This window comes from Neopelma chrysocephalum, unplaced genomic scaffold (assembly GCF_003984885.1).
Source record: "Neopelma chrysocephalum unplaced genomic scaffold, ASM398488v2 Primary Assembly neopelma1_43, whole genome shotgun sequence".
NCBI classification, from domain to species: Eukaryota; Metazoa; Chordata; class Aves; order Passeriformes; family Pipridae; genus Neopelma; species Neopelma chrysocephalum.
In genome coordinates, this window is record NW_020897702.1 from 23477192 (window position 1) to 23492674 (window position 15483).

A 15483-nucleotide genomic window follows, 5' to 3' on the forward strand; every position below is an offset into this window, starting at 1 on the left:
TTTCTTCCTAATATCTAATCTAAACCTACCCTCTTTCAGTTTGAAGCCATTCTCCCTTGTGTTGTCACTATTTGCCCTTGTAAATAGTCTCTCTCCATGTTTCTTGTAGGCTCCCTTCAGGTACTGGCAGGCCACAATTTGCTCGTCCTGAAGCCTTCTCTTTTCCAAGCTGAACAATCCCAATTCTCTCAGCTTTTTCTCGTAAGGAGAGGTGCTCCATCCCTCTAATTAATGGCCTCCTCTGGACTGATTCCAACAGGTTGATGTCCTTCCTTTGCTGAGGACCCCAGAGGTGGATGCAGTGCTCTGGATGGGGTCTCACCAGAGCACAGCAGAGGGGCAGAATCACCTCCCTCGACCTGCTGCCCACACTGCTTTTGATGCAGCCCAGGATACAATTGGCCTTCTGGGCTGCCAGTGCACACTGCTGGGTCATATCCAGCTTCTCATCCACCAGCACTCCCAAGTCCTTCTCAGCAGGGCTGCTCTTGATCTGTTCATGCCCAGCCTATATTGATATCAGGGCTTGCTTCAACCCATGTGCAGCAACTTGTACTTGGCCTTGTTAAACCTTGTGAGATTCCCATGGGCCCACTTCCCGAGCTTGTCCAGGTCCTTCTGGATGGCATCCCATCCTTCAGATGTGTCAAGTGCATCATTCAGCTTAGTGTCATCTGCACATTTGCTGAGCATGTACTCAAACCCTTCATCTATGTCATTTATGAAGATATTAAGTAACTCTGGTCCCAATACGGACCCCTGAGGGACACAACTTGTCACTGATGTCCATCGGGACTCTGAGCCATTGACTATTACCCTCTGGATGTGACCATCCAACCAATTTCTTATCCATCTAGCAGTCCCACTCGTTGAATCCATCTCTCCAATTTAGAGAGAGGGATGATGCGGGGGACCCTGTTAAAGGCTTTACAGAAGTCCAGATAAATGGCATCTGTAGCCCTTCCTTTGTCCACTGATGTAGTCACTCCACCACAGAAGGCCACTAGGTTTATCAGGCAGGACTGGTCCTTGGTGAAGCTGTGCTGGCTGTTTTTAATCACCCCCATTTTCCATGTGCCTTAGCATAGCATCTGGGAGGATCTGTTTCGTGATCTTCCCAGGCACAGAGCTGAGGCTGACAGGTCGGTAGTTTCCATTTTGTCATTGGTGTTTGCTTCTTTCTGGTTCCAGCTTAGTTGAATCCCAGGTTCTGCTTTCTACGTTTATTTCCTTGACTTCTTTCAAGTAATCAGCTTTTTCCAGGGGTCCTCACATGAGACTTCAGAACAAATTGGCACTCTCAGTTCTGCCCTAGGGTTGCCGTCTTTCCCCATGTTCAGTAAGGAGTCCCTTCTATTAAATATTGTAACCTTTCTTGTATGCCTCCTCTTTGCAAATTGCTGAAGGTAAAGACTGAAGTCACAGCTTAAGTAATAAAGCTCCAATTAAACTCAAGAAAACTGAACTTTTCGTGGGTTTTTATTGGAATTTGCACAGAATTGAGAGAATTTACTGTCCTTTGGTCATTCATTGTTTTTTTTATCCACAGTGTCTTGATTATTTTTCTATGTTGTTTGTTCATTACCATAGAAAATTTCCCCAATATTTGATAAAATATTTACACATATATTTGCAAGAGGAAAAAATATGTTGGTGAAAACTTCAAAAAGCAAGTCTGTAACCTATGTATAGAGCTTATTATCTGTTCATTTTGCTACCTTCCTCTTTGCTCCCCATGTTGTGGAACTGGACCAGAGGAAAAAAACCCTCAATATTTATACCTAAAAGTGACTGGCTTTGAAGAGAAAGTAAGTGATAATGGTTTACATATTACAAATACTTCTAAATCCTAATGAACTACAAACTCCTGAGTGATTCTAATGTCTGCTTATCCCCATCTCACAAGAAAGCTATTACTTGGTATTCTGCTTCTTTCTGCAGTTTGTGTGTCTTGTTTGGGGCTGGGTGTGCTTTTGGGTTTTGTGGGGGCTTTTTGCTGGGGTGGGTTTTTTGTTTGTCTGCAGGCATGGAACATAGTACTCAAACTCAGCTGTTCTGTTTATCCTGTCGTGTAATGTTAAACTCAGCATCTCCAGTGTCCTGTTTTGAGACCATTCTAGCTGCAGGGGCACTTTTTGCTTGCTCTGCAGAAGGAAGGTAGATAATCTGTTCTTCTCAGATGAAAAAAAGTGTTTGGTGGTTTTTTTTTATGGTGAGAAAGATTTGCATGGCATGCAATGGGCTGGAATTGTGTATATATTGCAGAGGGTATCTCTGTTTTAACATGAATTATGTTGGAAATCTTAGTTTGAATTCCCAGTCTCCTTTCCTGAGACAGAAATACTGTATAAGTGCTTACTTATGGGTTTTTTTGGGGCTGGGGGGTTGCCAGTACCTGCCCCACAGCAGTGCCAGGAAAGCTCGGGCACTGCAGCTGTAGAACTGGACTGTCACCAAAATCGTAAGAGCTGCTTGACACATTGTACTGGGCCCGAGATAATTAATTCACCACCTGCTGCTGGGCTGTCTGGCTTAGGGAGCTGTGAGCTGCACTGCTCTGCACAGTGTACGCAGTGTAGCAGTGCCCTACGCTTCAGCGGTGTGGGAGTGGGATAGAAGAGGCAGGATAGAGTGTTTGGTAGATCATCATGTTTAAGGAAATGCTGATTTGATTTGCCTAATAAAATCTTAGAGCTGCCAGGTAATACAGGTGTTTTTCATGAGTTCTAACTTGATAGCAACAGCCGTGTGTATGTGGAAAAACTTGTACCAAAGCATTATTGCCTCTTGTGGGAAACAACAGCGTGTGTCGACTGGAGTTACAACAAGGGATTAATAGACATGGAAAAGTGTGAAAGAGGGCAGGAATGCCAAGCAAGAGTACTTTTTCTCCAGCAAGCAAATACCTTGATTTGTTGGTAATTATTACTGGAAATAACAGCCTCTGACAGAAACTGTTGTTGCTGTTAAAATAAGCATAGCACCAACTCCTAATGATAAGTTGTTCAATAGCAGTTTTCAAAAATATCCCACAGGCACGACAGTTCTACTTGTTTCTGAAAGCAAAAAGTCAGATGATTTCTGTAGCACATCTAAAAAATTCTAGAGTCAGTGGTGGATATGTTAAGTGTGAGCAGTCTTGAAAGTACTACTTTGCCCTCATTGTTACTACATAACAAACTATGAAATGTTTAAGAATGTAACCTACTAAGGACACTAAACATGCTTTACTCAGGCAGCTGAAAGGATGTTCCGTGCTGTCGTTACAAATGGGTCTAGTTGCCAGCAGAAGATGGCATACTAGTGTTTATCAGTGAGGTCATGCATGTAAACTTCAGATATAAACTATTCGTTATGTATGTCCTTATAGAAAAAAAATGCTTAAAATAAACAATTACGATACTGACTTTGTAAACCACACGCATCTGTCTCTCTCGGTTTATAAACCCTTCATCCTGGGCGGTGTTCCTGTAATAACCGTGCGCTATTTTTGGAGTAACAGAAGCGTCCCAGCTCGCTGTCGTCTCCGGAAGAGGAAACAAGAGGTCTTTGCCGGGAGCTCCGCCCGGCGCTCCCGTGATTCCCTCCCGCGCCTGCGCTTCCCGCCTCCCTCGGTGCCTGCGGGTGCGGCGGGCCCGGCGCGGGGTCCCGTGGGCAGCGGGATGCGCTCCGTCAGCTACGTGCAGTGCGTGGCGCTGGACTTCGCCGGCAGCCTCTTCCCGCACGCCATCTGCCTGGGGGACGCCGACAACGACACGGTCCGGAGCGCGGGGGCGGCGGGAGGCGCTGCGGGCGGAGCGCGGGGCCGGGCTTGGGCCGCGCGGCGCTTGCGGGGCGAGGGAGCTCGGCTGGGCAGCGCCCCGAGCGGGCCCGCGGGCCGCGCTCCCACATGGCGCAGGCGGGACAAGGGGCAGCGGCCCCAGGAAGCCAAAATAGGGCTGAGGGGAAGGACCGAGGGGCTGGTGCGGCCCCAGGGGGCTGGCGGGGCTTCCGCGCTTAGGGACACAGGGAGCTTGAGCAGTGTCAGAGATGCAGGATTTGAGTCCAAATGCCCGCTGGAGTTCCCTTGCAAAGGGAATGTTTCCGTGGTTCTGGGCTGCAGCTGGTCGGGGCTCGCATCACCGTCAAACGTGCTGGTCACCCCTGGCGTGGGGCCTGGATGGTGTATATCCAGAGGGGAGGTTGACTTTTGGTCCCGAAGAGAGACACTGCTGTCGCAGTGGTGGGGATATAAGGGTGTGGGGAAACACTTAGCTGGGGCGCAGCTGATCACAAACAGGGCAGAGCCAAGTCTCAGTGTCTAATCTTAAACTGTATGAGGGATGGATGTGCATTGGGAATGTTGCTGTCAGCCGCCACAAATGGTTAGTTTTGATGTGGCTGATTTGTCTGTAATTAGGAAGAGATTAGCTTAACCAGGTATATGTAAACTGTTTCTTCTCCTCAACAATCGAATTTTATTATGGCCTTATGCTTAAAAGTGCCATGGCTAGCAATGAGGTAGATAATTAAACAAATTTTCCCACAAGAAGTTATGTTATATGGGATTAGGTGTGTTGGGAATTATGAAATGCACTCAATTTTAATACACAGAGGCATGATGCAGGAGATGAGATAGTGGGAGTAGGCTCATCAGCAATGGTGGTTGGTGATTTTTAGCAGTCAGCTTTGAAGAAATAATCACCATTCCGAAAGACCTTTGCCCCTTCATCAGTGAGATTAAACATTGAGTGTAAATCTTATGTTAAGTGTTCTTGCAGCCTCTTTCCGGATGGTTACATTTTCCTCATTGTCATCATCTTCCTCAGGTAATTTAAGTCAATCTAGGTTGGAGGATGGAAGGTGGGGTGATGATAATTAGCAGAGCAGGATGTTAAAATGGTCAGTGTCACAATCCTGAAACAGTGGCTAGAGAAGCAGTAGGTAATGTGATGTTGCTCTAAGGAGACACTCTATCTCTTCTATCTGCAAGAGTAAAACTAGGGCTTTTATCTTTTCCCAGACTTTCCCTATTGATTCAAGACTGTCCCTTTAACTCTTGTTTTGTTTTGCTGCTTCTTCCCACTGAGTGCTTTTTAGATGTGAGTTCTGATTGTTCTATGGGAATATTGTTACTGTTATTGTGGACTTCTTCCTAATAACCCAGTTCTCTTGTACAGCTGAATGAACTAGTGGTGGGAGACACCAATGGAAAACTCTACGTTTACAAGAATGATGACAGCAAACCCTGGGCTGTGCGATCTTGCCAAGGAATGGTCAGTTCTCAACAAAATTTCTAAATGGTTGGGCCTTTTGGTGTATGTGCAGCCAACTGTCCTTGTCCATAGCCTAGGAATAAGTAGGGCAGAGGGGAATGGCGGGCCTGACCTGGATCTGATGCCTTTCATGTAGTTATGCAAGACCCTGCTTTTGCCCACGGCTGGCCCCATGGGCTGGAAGTTAATGACCTGAATAAACACAGGAACTGGACTTCTGTCCCACCTTGACCCTGCTCTATGTGCTGTGGATTTTGACCCAGGGCTCTGACCAGTTGTGTGACAGATGTGTTTCTGTTCCTGACTCTGCTCTTCTTGTCCCTTAAAAGGCTGTTTAGAGTTCAAGAGATGCTTTATGAGAGAGGAGTGGTAGGGCAGAGGCTTAGCCCAAAGTGCTGGTTTTTGTTGCCTTCTCTCATGTATGGCCTTCTTGTCTTTTGCAGCTCACGTGTGTTGGTGTGGGAGATGTATGCAATAAAGGAAAGGTGAGAGGAACCAAACTCTTCCCAACTGTGTCTGTAGGTCATGTGGGAAGTGCTTAGGAGATCAGGGTCATGTCATGTACTGAGTGTGGAGGAGGACAGATTGCTGGTGCTTTCACACTAGGATCTGCCCTTGTTCAAAGAGTTTTAGCACTACTGTTTTTAAACTGTTCTTCTGTTTATGTGTAATTGGTATCTTTCTGTGAGTCATATGCAGGTTTTAGTGAGCAAGGAAATCCTATATTCAGAGAGCACTACTGATTTCCATGTGCCTCTGTGTGAGCACCACAAGGCTTTGGTGGTTTGAGAGTTGCTCCTGTTGCTCAGTGGCTTTTGGTCTGCTTGTGCTGATGCCTGTTGTGGGCCAAGACCCTTCTGCCGCTTGGCTGTGTGCATTTAAGGTCATCTAAGGAAGACTGAGACACAGAATAGTCTGGACTCCCAAGCAAATTCCACTGGCTCTAATATGACTCCTTTTGTTGGATTGCTGTTTCTGGGGATTAAGCCAGGACCAGTGAGTCTGAAGGTCCCAGTTTAGGTACCATGCCCAAAATACTGTTGCTCTGTTTGCCCTAGTGGGGAGCAGAGCTGACATGAGCATTGAGAAAGCCACACATTGTTTGAGGATTACATGCACACATCAGCTTGATAGCGCAGTCTGACAAAGATGAACAGGAAGTTTTGACCCTTCCAGTACCTGAGTAGTTTGTATGCTAGCCAAAAACCTCCTATTCCTTCTGTAGCAGTCATTGATCTTGATGGATTTACCCTTATATCTTCCCTTGCCATGCCATGAGACAGTTTCTGCAGTTTATAAAAGAGGAAGAATAAAAAAGTTTTTTTCTTTCCTTATAGAATTTTGTGGTGGCAGTGAGTGCAGAAGGCTGGTTTCATCTTTTTGACCTGACTTCTCCAAAACACCCAGATGCTTCAGGCCACCATGAGTTGGCAGCAGCAGAAGAGCAGAACCCAGTGTTCAAGCAGCACATTCCTGCCAACACCAAGGTCATGCTGATCAATGACATTGGTAAGCCACAAAGCTGGTGTGGGAGTGCAGGGTGAGGGTGTTTGTTTGTGGGGCAGGAGGGGAGAGAAACTGTGGGGAAGTTGCAGAAGGAAATTACTATCTTGCTGAAAAAAGATAACTCTAGGAAACTACAGCCAAGTCATGGAGAAAAGAGGCAAGAACTTCAGAAATCTTTCTGAAGTGCGAGTTTTCATTACAGGATTGGGATCCTCAGGGATGCTGCCGATAGGAACCAGCACAGTGGTTTCTGAATGCTGGGGTTCTTGGGGCTATGAAAGCCTGACAGAGTCCATCTATCCTCTTCTATTCCCTGCAGATGGAGATGGGAAGTGTGAGTTGGTGGTGGGTTACACTGACAGGGTGGTGCGTGCCTTCCGCTGGGAGGACTCATCAGAGAATTCAGACCATGTCTCTGGGCAGCTGCTCCTGTTGAAGAAATGGCTGCTAGAAGGTCAGGTAAGAAAAAAGAATGTTCAGAGCAGTACTTGTCATACAGTCTTCAAGAGGTGGCTCTTCCAAGGGAAGAAGTATGAAATCTCAGTCATATGAACAAAACAATTGTCACATTGATGGCTTGAAAGGAGATTTGCCCAATGGTTGTCTATGTGGAACAGCTGCTGGGTTGGTCTAGGAAACAGTTGCTCTCGCCCAACTAGAGAGCATTAGTGGAAAGTACTAGTGTTGTTCTACAAGTGGTTTTTGGTAGGGAAACAACCTTTTACTGAACTTGGACATTTTGCTTCTAGCTGAATTTGTTCAGCTCCTGCTCAGCTCTGTCAGAAGATTTGCCATATCCAGATTTAGGTTCAAGGAGCACTGTAAACTTTTCAGAGATGTTTAAAGTTCTGAAAAATACTCTGGCAGTGTTTTGTCTCTGCCAGTGTAGGTGGACAGCCTCTCTGTGAACCTGGGCCCTGATGGCTCCCCAGAGCTGATGGTGTCGCAGCCAGGCTGTGGTTATGCCATCCTGCTGTGCACCTGGGACACGGAGCACCGGGACACATCTGCAGGAAGGGATGGCTCTGCTTCAAGCAGGTGAGGGGTGAGGGGTGTTCCTGCAGGGTACATGAGGAAATGCTGCTGTGGAGGCCCGTCACAAGGGGGTGCCACCACACAGCTGTTGCGAGGGGGTGAGTGCTGTCACTGTCCTTGCTTCAGTGTCCTGCTGTACTGCTGGCAGCTCATCACTTAAGCCCACCTGCACCAGAGCTTCCATGAACACTCTTCATGTATGTCACAAAGATGAGTACTACTGCTTCTGTTGTATTCCACTCTTTTGGGTTGGGCAAGGAGAGTGACAAAATGAGATCACTGAGGAGGGGGTTACTGGGAGCTAAGGCAGGGAAATGAGTGATCTTGATCTCCACAGAAAGGGTAGTATGCAATCCAGTGACCTATCTAATGGTGGGAAGGGTAACAACTGAAAGGCTGGGCCAAGCCAAATTAGTCTGAAGCCCAGAATGAAATTTTAGCTTCTTTTTCTTGGGTTTTTTTCCAGGTGAGGTAATTAGAGGCTGTCCTAATGAGACCCCTGGCAGCCAGTGCTATAAATCACAACAGAGCAATCAGAATGGTAGTGAGGTGTTTGTTATTGTCTTGGTGCTGAAAGGATCCTTGTGGGGAATTGAGGTGCTTCTGTGGTGTTCTGTAAGACTTGAAGGCAGACAAAAAACTGCAGCAGGAGGGGAGCTAGGCAAGTCTCCTTGATGTCTTAAAGACCTCAGTGGAATGGTAGCCTCCTAGCCAGAAGCCAGGCCCAGATGTGGTCACTCACAAACTTATTGAACCCTGGGCAGATGCTTCTTGAGTGAAAAGCAGCCAGGTTTATGTGAGTAATAATAAAAATTTTCTTTTTTTCCTCTTTCATTGGAACACATACCTTAGACTTTTTTTTTTTGAGCTCTTTCCATTTTTTTTGATGCATAAAATCATTCTTATTTTGGATTTTTAAACAGTTCTGAGTTTCTTTTGTACCTGGGGTGGCACATATCCTTTTACTTAGCCTTTACCATTAAAGGGCTAACCTCTTCAGGAGCTCTGTCAGTGTCTGGATTTGTGGAGCTTTGGAGTACGCTGCTCTTGAGATTGTTGTGGCACAGACTCAGGTGTGGTTCCCTAACCTGTCCCTGATGTCTTTCTCTTTTCCCTAGTGAGGCCCCTGTTCGAGATGTTATTCTACACCAAACATCTGGACGGATTCACAACAAGAATGTCTCCACTCATCTAATTGGTAGCATTGCCCGAGGTGAGAGATTATCAGCTTGGTGTCTGTGGCCCAACAGTTGCCCCTGATTTTCAGGGGGCAGTTTTTCAGTACATTAGTCCAAGAAGAAATTGGATTTCCTGTGGTTGAAAAATAACTGTGGGAGGCAGCTGCAAGAGCAGAGGGATCTTGATTTATCTTAACTGGCTCCCAAAGAAAGACAGTTGGATTTTTGCATGTGAGCTTTTTATAGCCTTTGTCCTTTCCTAGGTAGTGCTTGTTCTTTGCCTAGCACAACAGTTTCTCTGCAGCCTCTGCTGACCTGCATTTAGTCCATCTGAATGGCTGCCATGTGGTGCTCCTGCAGATGTCCTTGATCTTTGCTTTTGCATGACTGCAGCTTATGCCTTCTTCTTATTCCCAAGATGCATCTGTTCCTTCCCACAGTCTCATCTGTTACTACTTTTTAGCATTTGAATCTTAATACCTGGCAGCTACATGCTGCTCTTCCTTCTCCTATGCAGTCCCAACCTCTCCAGAGCTGCTTCCATATTCCATATCATTGTCTTCTGTCCCCTTCCACTGTGTTCTGTTCAGCAGTTGTATCTAAATTCTCCGCAGTTGCTGGCTTCTCTCAGCCCCGACACACTGCTGTTGTGTCCAGACTTTTCTTACGCACTGCCACTGCTTCCCTTGTGTAACTGCTTTGTGCTCTGACCTGTGCCTGGTGCACTTGCTAAACCCTCTCTTGGTACCTATGGAGAGTAGGCAGTTTTCACTCCCCGCTGGAGTGTGTGTGCAAGCAGAAAACTCCGAGTGGAGATCACTTTCTCTTGTTTTCTGTGCAAGTATTGCCCCCTGCAGTGCTGTCTGAGAATTATTTAGGTTGTCCAAGGTAATTAGAGCTTGGGAGAAGAGCAGTCCACTGAACCCCACCCCCTTCCCCTTCCTCAGAGTACCTTTCCTCCCTGATTCCTGAGCTTGTCATGTTTTCAGCATCTCTGATGCTGCTGTGAGCAACATGATCAACAGAGCATGAAATCAATTATTTCACTGCATGTGAAGCCTTGCATCTATTGAGAGATGTCTGTGAAAAAAGAAGGCACACAGTAAAAGGGATGAAGAGAAGGTTGTAAAAAAGCCCACTGATGCTGGACCATCAATAAGGAAACAGCTGAGGAGTGCAATGCTGACTAGTTTGTAAGGGGGACACTGCAGATCTTTTGGATTTGAGCCTGTCTGGGTGAATGAGCAACAAGAGGCAATTGAGCACTCAACCAGCTGACTTTGCTTTAAGCTGATCTGCGTAACTCGGGAGTGTGCAGGGGTCTGTAGCTTGGAGCTGTCTGTGGGCAGTGGAGGTAGGCTTGCATTTAGGTTATTCTGGGGAAACTGCCTATTTGCTTTCAGCTCTGTTGACTTGTCCCCAATTGCCAGGTTTCCTGGGTTCCTGCAGACCTCAGGGAGCCAGTGTCTCTCCTACATTGTCACTGAAAGGATTAAATGCAGCTTTAGTTGAACACAGCTCCAGTCCTCTCTCTCTCTCCAAGTGTGATATCACTTTTAAAACTTGACTTTGCATGTCTTTGCTGACTGGTAGCTAGGCAGAGGTTTACTGAAGGGCCAAAGCAGCCCAGTGGTCAGGGGAGTCTCCTCTTGAGACTTAATTAGTCACATTTGTCAGTGCTGTCCTGCACACAACTGGGCAAAAAAAGAAGGCAGGATGGATCAGCTTGTTCTGCATCTTTTTTATTGTTTTCAGGAGAAAGAGGGGACAACACTTATAAAATGGCATCAACTCTAGCAATTTTCTTTTGCACTTACAGGTGGCTCCAGTGAGAATAGTGGCTCAGGTCTCTTTGCCCTCTGTACTCTGGATGGTAAGTCCTACCACTGTCCTGGAAGAAAGGCCTGTGGGCTGGACAAGGCCTGACACTAATTCAAAGCAGGGAACCAGGGGCTCAGTGCTTTTGATTTTTTGAAAGAAGGTGAAACAGGGCTTCAGAAGCCCTTCCTGGGTCAGGCAAGAGAATTTGACCCAAAGACTCCTTCTGCTGACATATTTTTTATGAAGACGTGGAGGCCTCTATGAAGACAGACTCATGTTTATGTTCCACTCTCGTGGCTGGTCCCCCCTGCCCAGTACTGTCACAGTATATCTGGATAATAGAAAAATGGTAAGTGGAGTTAAGTGTCCGCTATGGATTCAGCAGCCAAGAGACCATGCCTATGCTGTTAGCAGCCAACTCTCAGCAACCCTGAGTGTTGAAGGAGTGTGCAGGGCCCAGCATAAGCAAACATATTGCTCCCTTTTAATGTTTTCAAGACAGTATTTTTTTTCTTCCTTCAGGGACATTGAAACTCATGGAGGGAGCAGACAAGCTGCTCTGGTCTGTTCAGGTTGATCACCAGCTGTTTGCTCTGGAAAAGCTGGATGTTACGGTGAGTATCTGAATAGGGCTGGGAGGGATGAAGACAAAAACTTAACATGACTTTGTATATATGGATTTAGGAAGGGCAGAGTGAGTCTGACTCAGCTGAAAAGGGCTGGGATTATCTCAAGATGACACAGAGTGCTCTGACTCTGGTGGTATATTCTGCACTCATGTCAGTCTGTCCACCTGCAACAGGTTGAGCTGTGCTTGCCAGTTAGACCTACTGAACCTAGTTTCCATTAATCCATTCATAAATTTTTTTCCCCAACCACTCTTTTATCTTATTGCAAAGTTGAATGGTGTTGCACACTCCTAATACCCTGATTGTCTACTGACTCTTATGATTTGCTCTTATGATTGCTATAGAGAAGAGAGGATCTCAAACTGCAAAATGTCTGGACATGATGTCCAAAAGTGACATTTTGTTCAAACATTAGTGTTCTGTCTGAACAAGCAAGAAAGATTCTTGACTGTCCCTGGGAATAGGTGATGTCTTGCTAATATGCAGTCTTCTGGTTCCTGCAGGGCAATGGGCACGAGGAGGTGATTGCCTGTGCGTGGGATGGTCAGACATACATCATTGACCACAATCGGACTGTTGCCAGGTTTCAAGCAGAAGAGAATGTCAGTGCGTTCTGTGCAGGTGGGGAACCTGACTGCAAAGCCAGCCCTCACAGCATTTTTCCCTCAAAGCTACTAGTCCTGTCTAGGAGACCTGGAATCCTTTGTCTGTCTGCTGTGGAGAATAATCTCCCTCTGTGTGTACTGCAGAAGGCCCAGCTAGTCTTTCCTCTGGTGGCATCTGGGAAAAGTAGGGGTGAGAGGAGGTGATGCTGAGGTTTTTCTTTGATGGTTTGCGTTTTTTTTCCTGTTCTTTTTGGGAGTGCTACAGGAGTCTCTTGTCTTCCCCACTGCTTTTTGAATTTGCAGACTTCTAAGCTGTTCTCAAGTAGAGATAAGGAGCCCCATGGAAACAGCCCGAGCCTTGGTTTTGCTCAGTCCCCTCTCTCAGACCTGCAGGAAGCAGCTTGCAAATCCCCAAGCTTCCTGCAGTTTAGAGACACTTTCTTGGATTGTCTCAAAGGGATTTTGTATATCCAAGCCCATGTCTCTGCTCAGGTTCTTGCTGTTTTCTGCTAACAGCTTTGGTACCTCATCATGAGACATTACCTATTTGCTTTCACTGTCCTTTTGGAAGTAGTCAGATCTCCACACTTCTGCTTTCTGCAGGCCTCTATGCATGCAAAGGAGGAAGCAACAGTCCCTGCCTGGTTTATGTCAGCTTCAGCCAGAAGATCTACATCTACTGGGATGTGCAACTGGAGAGAATGGAGTCCACCAACCTGTTGAAAATCCTGGAGGGTGACCCAGAGTTTGCAAATCTCCTGCAGCAGCTGGGTGTAGGTGAGCGCAAAAGAGTGGAGGGTGTACAGGAAGAGAAGAATGGCTGCTGGCAGGTGATGTGCTGGGAACTAGAGTTCCAGGTATTTTTTACGGAAGAGGCTTTCATAGTGCCTGTTGAGAATCCCTAACAACTGTTTTTCTCTCTTTCCCATAGATAAAAACGATGTTTCTGCCGTCAGAAATCTGATTCACAAAACCCTCTATTTTCCTGAGAAATATCATCTGAGCAGCCCTTCGCAGTGTCAGGATCCTGCTGGAACAGATTCCTCTGCCCACTGCATTGTCATCCAGGATCCCTTATAACAAGTCACATGGAGTCTGACCACCAGCACAGGCTCTTCTGCAGCTGCAATGGGGCATCGAATGAAGATGACTATTCTTTTGCTATCTCTGTCAAAAGTTCCAAACAGGAAAGGGTGTACAGGCTGTGGAGGGATATTCTTGGCTTGTAGGCTTGAGTGTAGGTGGTGGGTTCATTTTCTGTTAGCAGAGAGAGCTGCCAGAACAGAAAGAGTCAAGGGTCTTGCTTATTGGCCTTCCGTTGCCAGTTTCCATATTCTTTACTCGCTGAAGTGCTTTATGGGTCACTCTGAAGAAGCACTGAGGACATGGATGGAGAGAATAGCTGAGTTCAGTCTCCATTCTGGCTCCAGTGATTACTTCTGAATTCTCAGCAGGATTACAGTGCAGGAATTGCAGATGGAGAGGTTGAATAAGGAGCAGGCAAGGGCCTTCTCTCACACTTCGGTGTGTGTTAAAGTACACCTGTGCATCGATTGCCTTTGCTTTGCTGCTGCTGTTCTAGCAAGCAGTTTCTCACAAATCACTTCCTGTCCTGAGAAGCTGGAGACAGGTGTGAGAAGAACCATAACTTGCACTAATAATGTTTGGAAAGGTAACAGCTCCAGCAAACCCCATCTGTACTCGAGAGGCATTGCTTGTCTCCATCTTGGGCAGGGTGATCCCAGAGAAGGCTGTGACTTAACAAAGCAGTTGTGAAGTGGATAGTAAGAGGAATCTGACTTAACCACGGAACTGTGGTGCTGTGAGAGCCTGGCCATTCTACAATAAATATGCCACGCTTGCCTCTTATTGTGGAGAATGTCATGCTGTTTTGAGTCCTACACAACTGAAAGAGGTGGACTGGAGGTGAAGTTCCGCTGGCTGGCTTGAGGAGTCTGGTAAAGGGCATTGCTCACCAAGGCTGCTCATATGCAAAGGCCCAGGCACAAACCTTTACACATGCTGCTGATGTTGTGCTTTTCCCTATCTTGCTTGCCCCTTGCTTAACTTAGCTTATTAGGATAGTGATGCCTATGGATTTTTTTGATTTTTAGCTTTTTGTAGATTTTAGAAGTAGTTGTGTAGTAAATGTAGATTTTAATGTAGCTGTATACTTTGTCACTCTTTAGCACAGTAGTTTACATTTACCCAACGCTATTACCCCATTTCATATCAAACTTTCTAAATTCTTTAAAGTTTGTTTAGACTTCTCTCAAGGCAGGCCTTCATTCTGTTCAAGAACATTTGCGCCATGGCTTGAGCAACAAGGTACACCGTAGTCAAAGGAACCTTCAAATCCTTAACCTTGGAAGAGCTCCAAAAGACTGTACGTGTTGTGAAGAAGAGGAAGATGAGGAAGAAGGGGTCTCAGGACCCCTAATTCAATTTCCAGAGAGGCGTGCCGGGAGCAGAACTGGGGAGGATCTAGGTGGCGGATAGATCTGGGATTGGATGGATGATACCATAAATAGTGGAACCCCTGGACATGTGGCACATCTCTGTACTCCCCGTGGTTGAAGGCCTTCATTAAAAAATCTACTCTCTATCCTTTCTCTACTAATAATTGCCTGGTGAGTAATTTTTTGCTCCCTAGTGATCTTAAGGCATCAGTAGGGGTGGCAGGCTCACCTGCTGGTTTGCATCTATTGTCTCCTCTCACTTGAGTGATGTTTTACTGGACATTTGCAATGGAGGGAGCTGTCCCTTCTTCACCTTTATGGCAGCTTGAGTCAGAGCAGACATAATTTAGTGATCTGTAGCAAATGGTAGCATTTAAAGATCTTGCAGGCAGTTGAAAACCTGCTGTGCTATACTCTGCAAAGGGCAGCCCTAATTGGGAGAAAATACTTTGTATAGAGGAAAGGAGTGTCTTGCCCTTGGATCGAAATGACTGTTGTTGGAGTAGCCCTACGTGGTAGAAGGGCAGGATCTTTACATAATAAGCAATAGCTTTTCTTTGCAGTTTCCATCTGTAGATTTATATAAGCTCTATAGAGGACAAATGCTGTCCTCTGTGTTTGGCAGTAGGGAGAGTTGAAATGTGGAGCAGTGAAAGGGTATGACCTACTCTGTATCAGCTTACTTGCTTCTCAGGCCACCATATCCTCTGACTTTCTAACTGCAGTGGAAGTTTCTCTCCATTTTAATGACCTCACTGAGAAGCATTTTTAAATGTTCCCCTGTCATACTAAGTGCTTGTGTAAAACTGGACCTTTCAGACAGGAGCTTTCAAGTTGTAATAGACCTTATTAACAGTAGTGTTGAGAGCAGCAGGGCTTGAGCTATGGAAAGCTGCTATGGAGACCATCTAGTCAAGGGTTAAAGCAAGGAGTTGTCCTGAATCTTTTCAGATCTAGAGTGTAACTTCAACAAATTGTCAGCTCCCATGATGCTG

General features: G+C 46.1%; 1 protein-coding gene across 2 annotated transcripts; it reads left to right on the top strand.

Moving 5' to 3' along the window:
- The first annotated feature begins 3605 nt into the window (after positions 1–3605).
- ITFG2 (integrin alpha FG-GAP repeat containing 2) lies at positions 3606–14649 on the top strand. 2 transcript variants are annotated; one of them, XM_027677667.1, is made up of 12 exons: positions 3606–3758; positions 5160–5255; positions 5699–5740; positions 6593–6764; positions 7081–7220; positions 7651–7799; positions 8915–9009; positions 10794–10847; positions 11318–11409; positions 11928–12045; positions 12633–12806; positions 12961–14649. In XM_027677667.1, exons 1-12 carry the CDS (start codon positions 3663–3665, stop codon positions 13107–13109), a joined length of 1377 nt encoding a protein of 458 aa, XP_027533468.1. In that variant the 5' UTR covers positions 3606–3662; the 3' UTR covers positions 13110–14649. The 2 variants fall into 2 exon arrangements, with proteins under 2 accessions (XP_027533468.1, XP_027533467.1); XM_027677666.1 differs by lacking the exon at positions 3606–3758 and adding an exon at positions 3920–4162.
- The last annotated feature ends 834 nt before the right edge of the window (positions 14650–15483 follow it).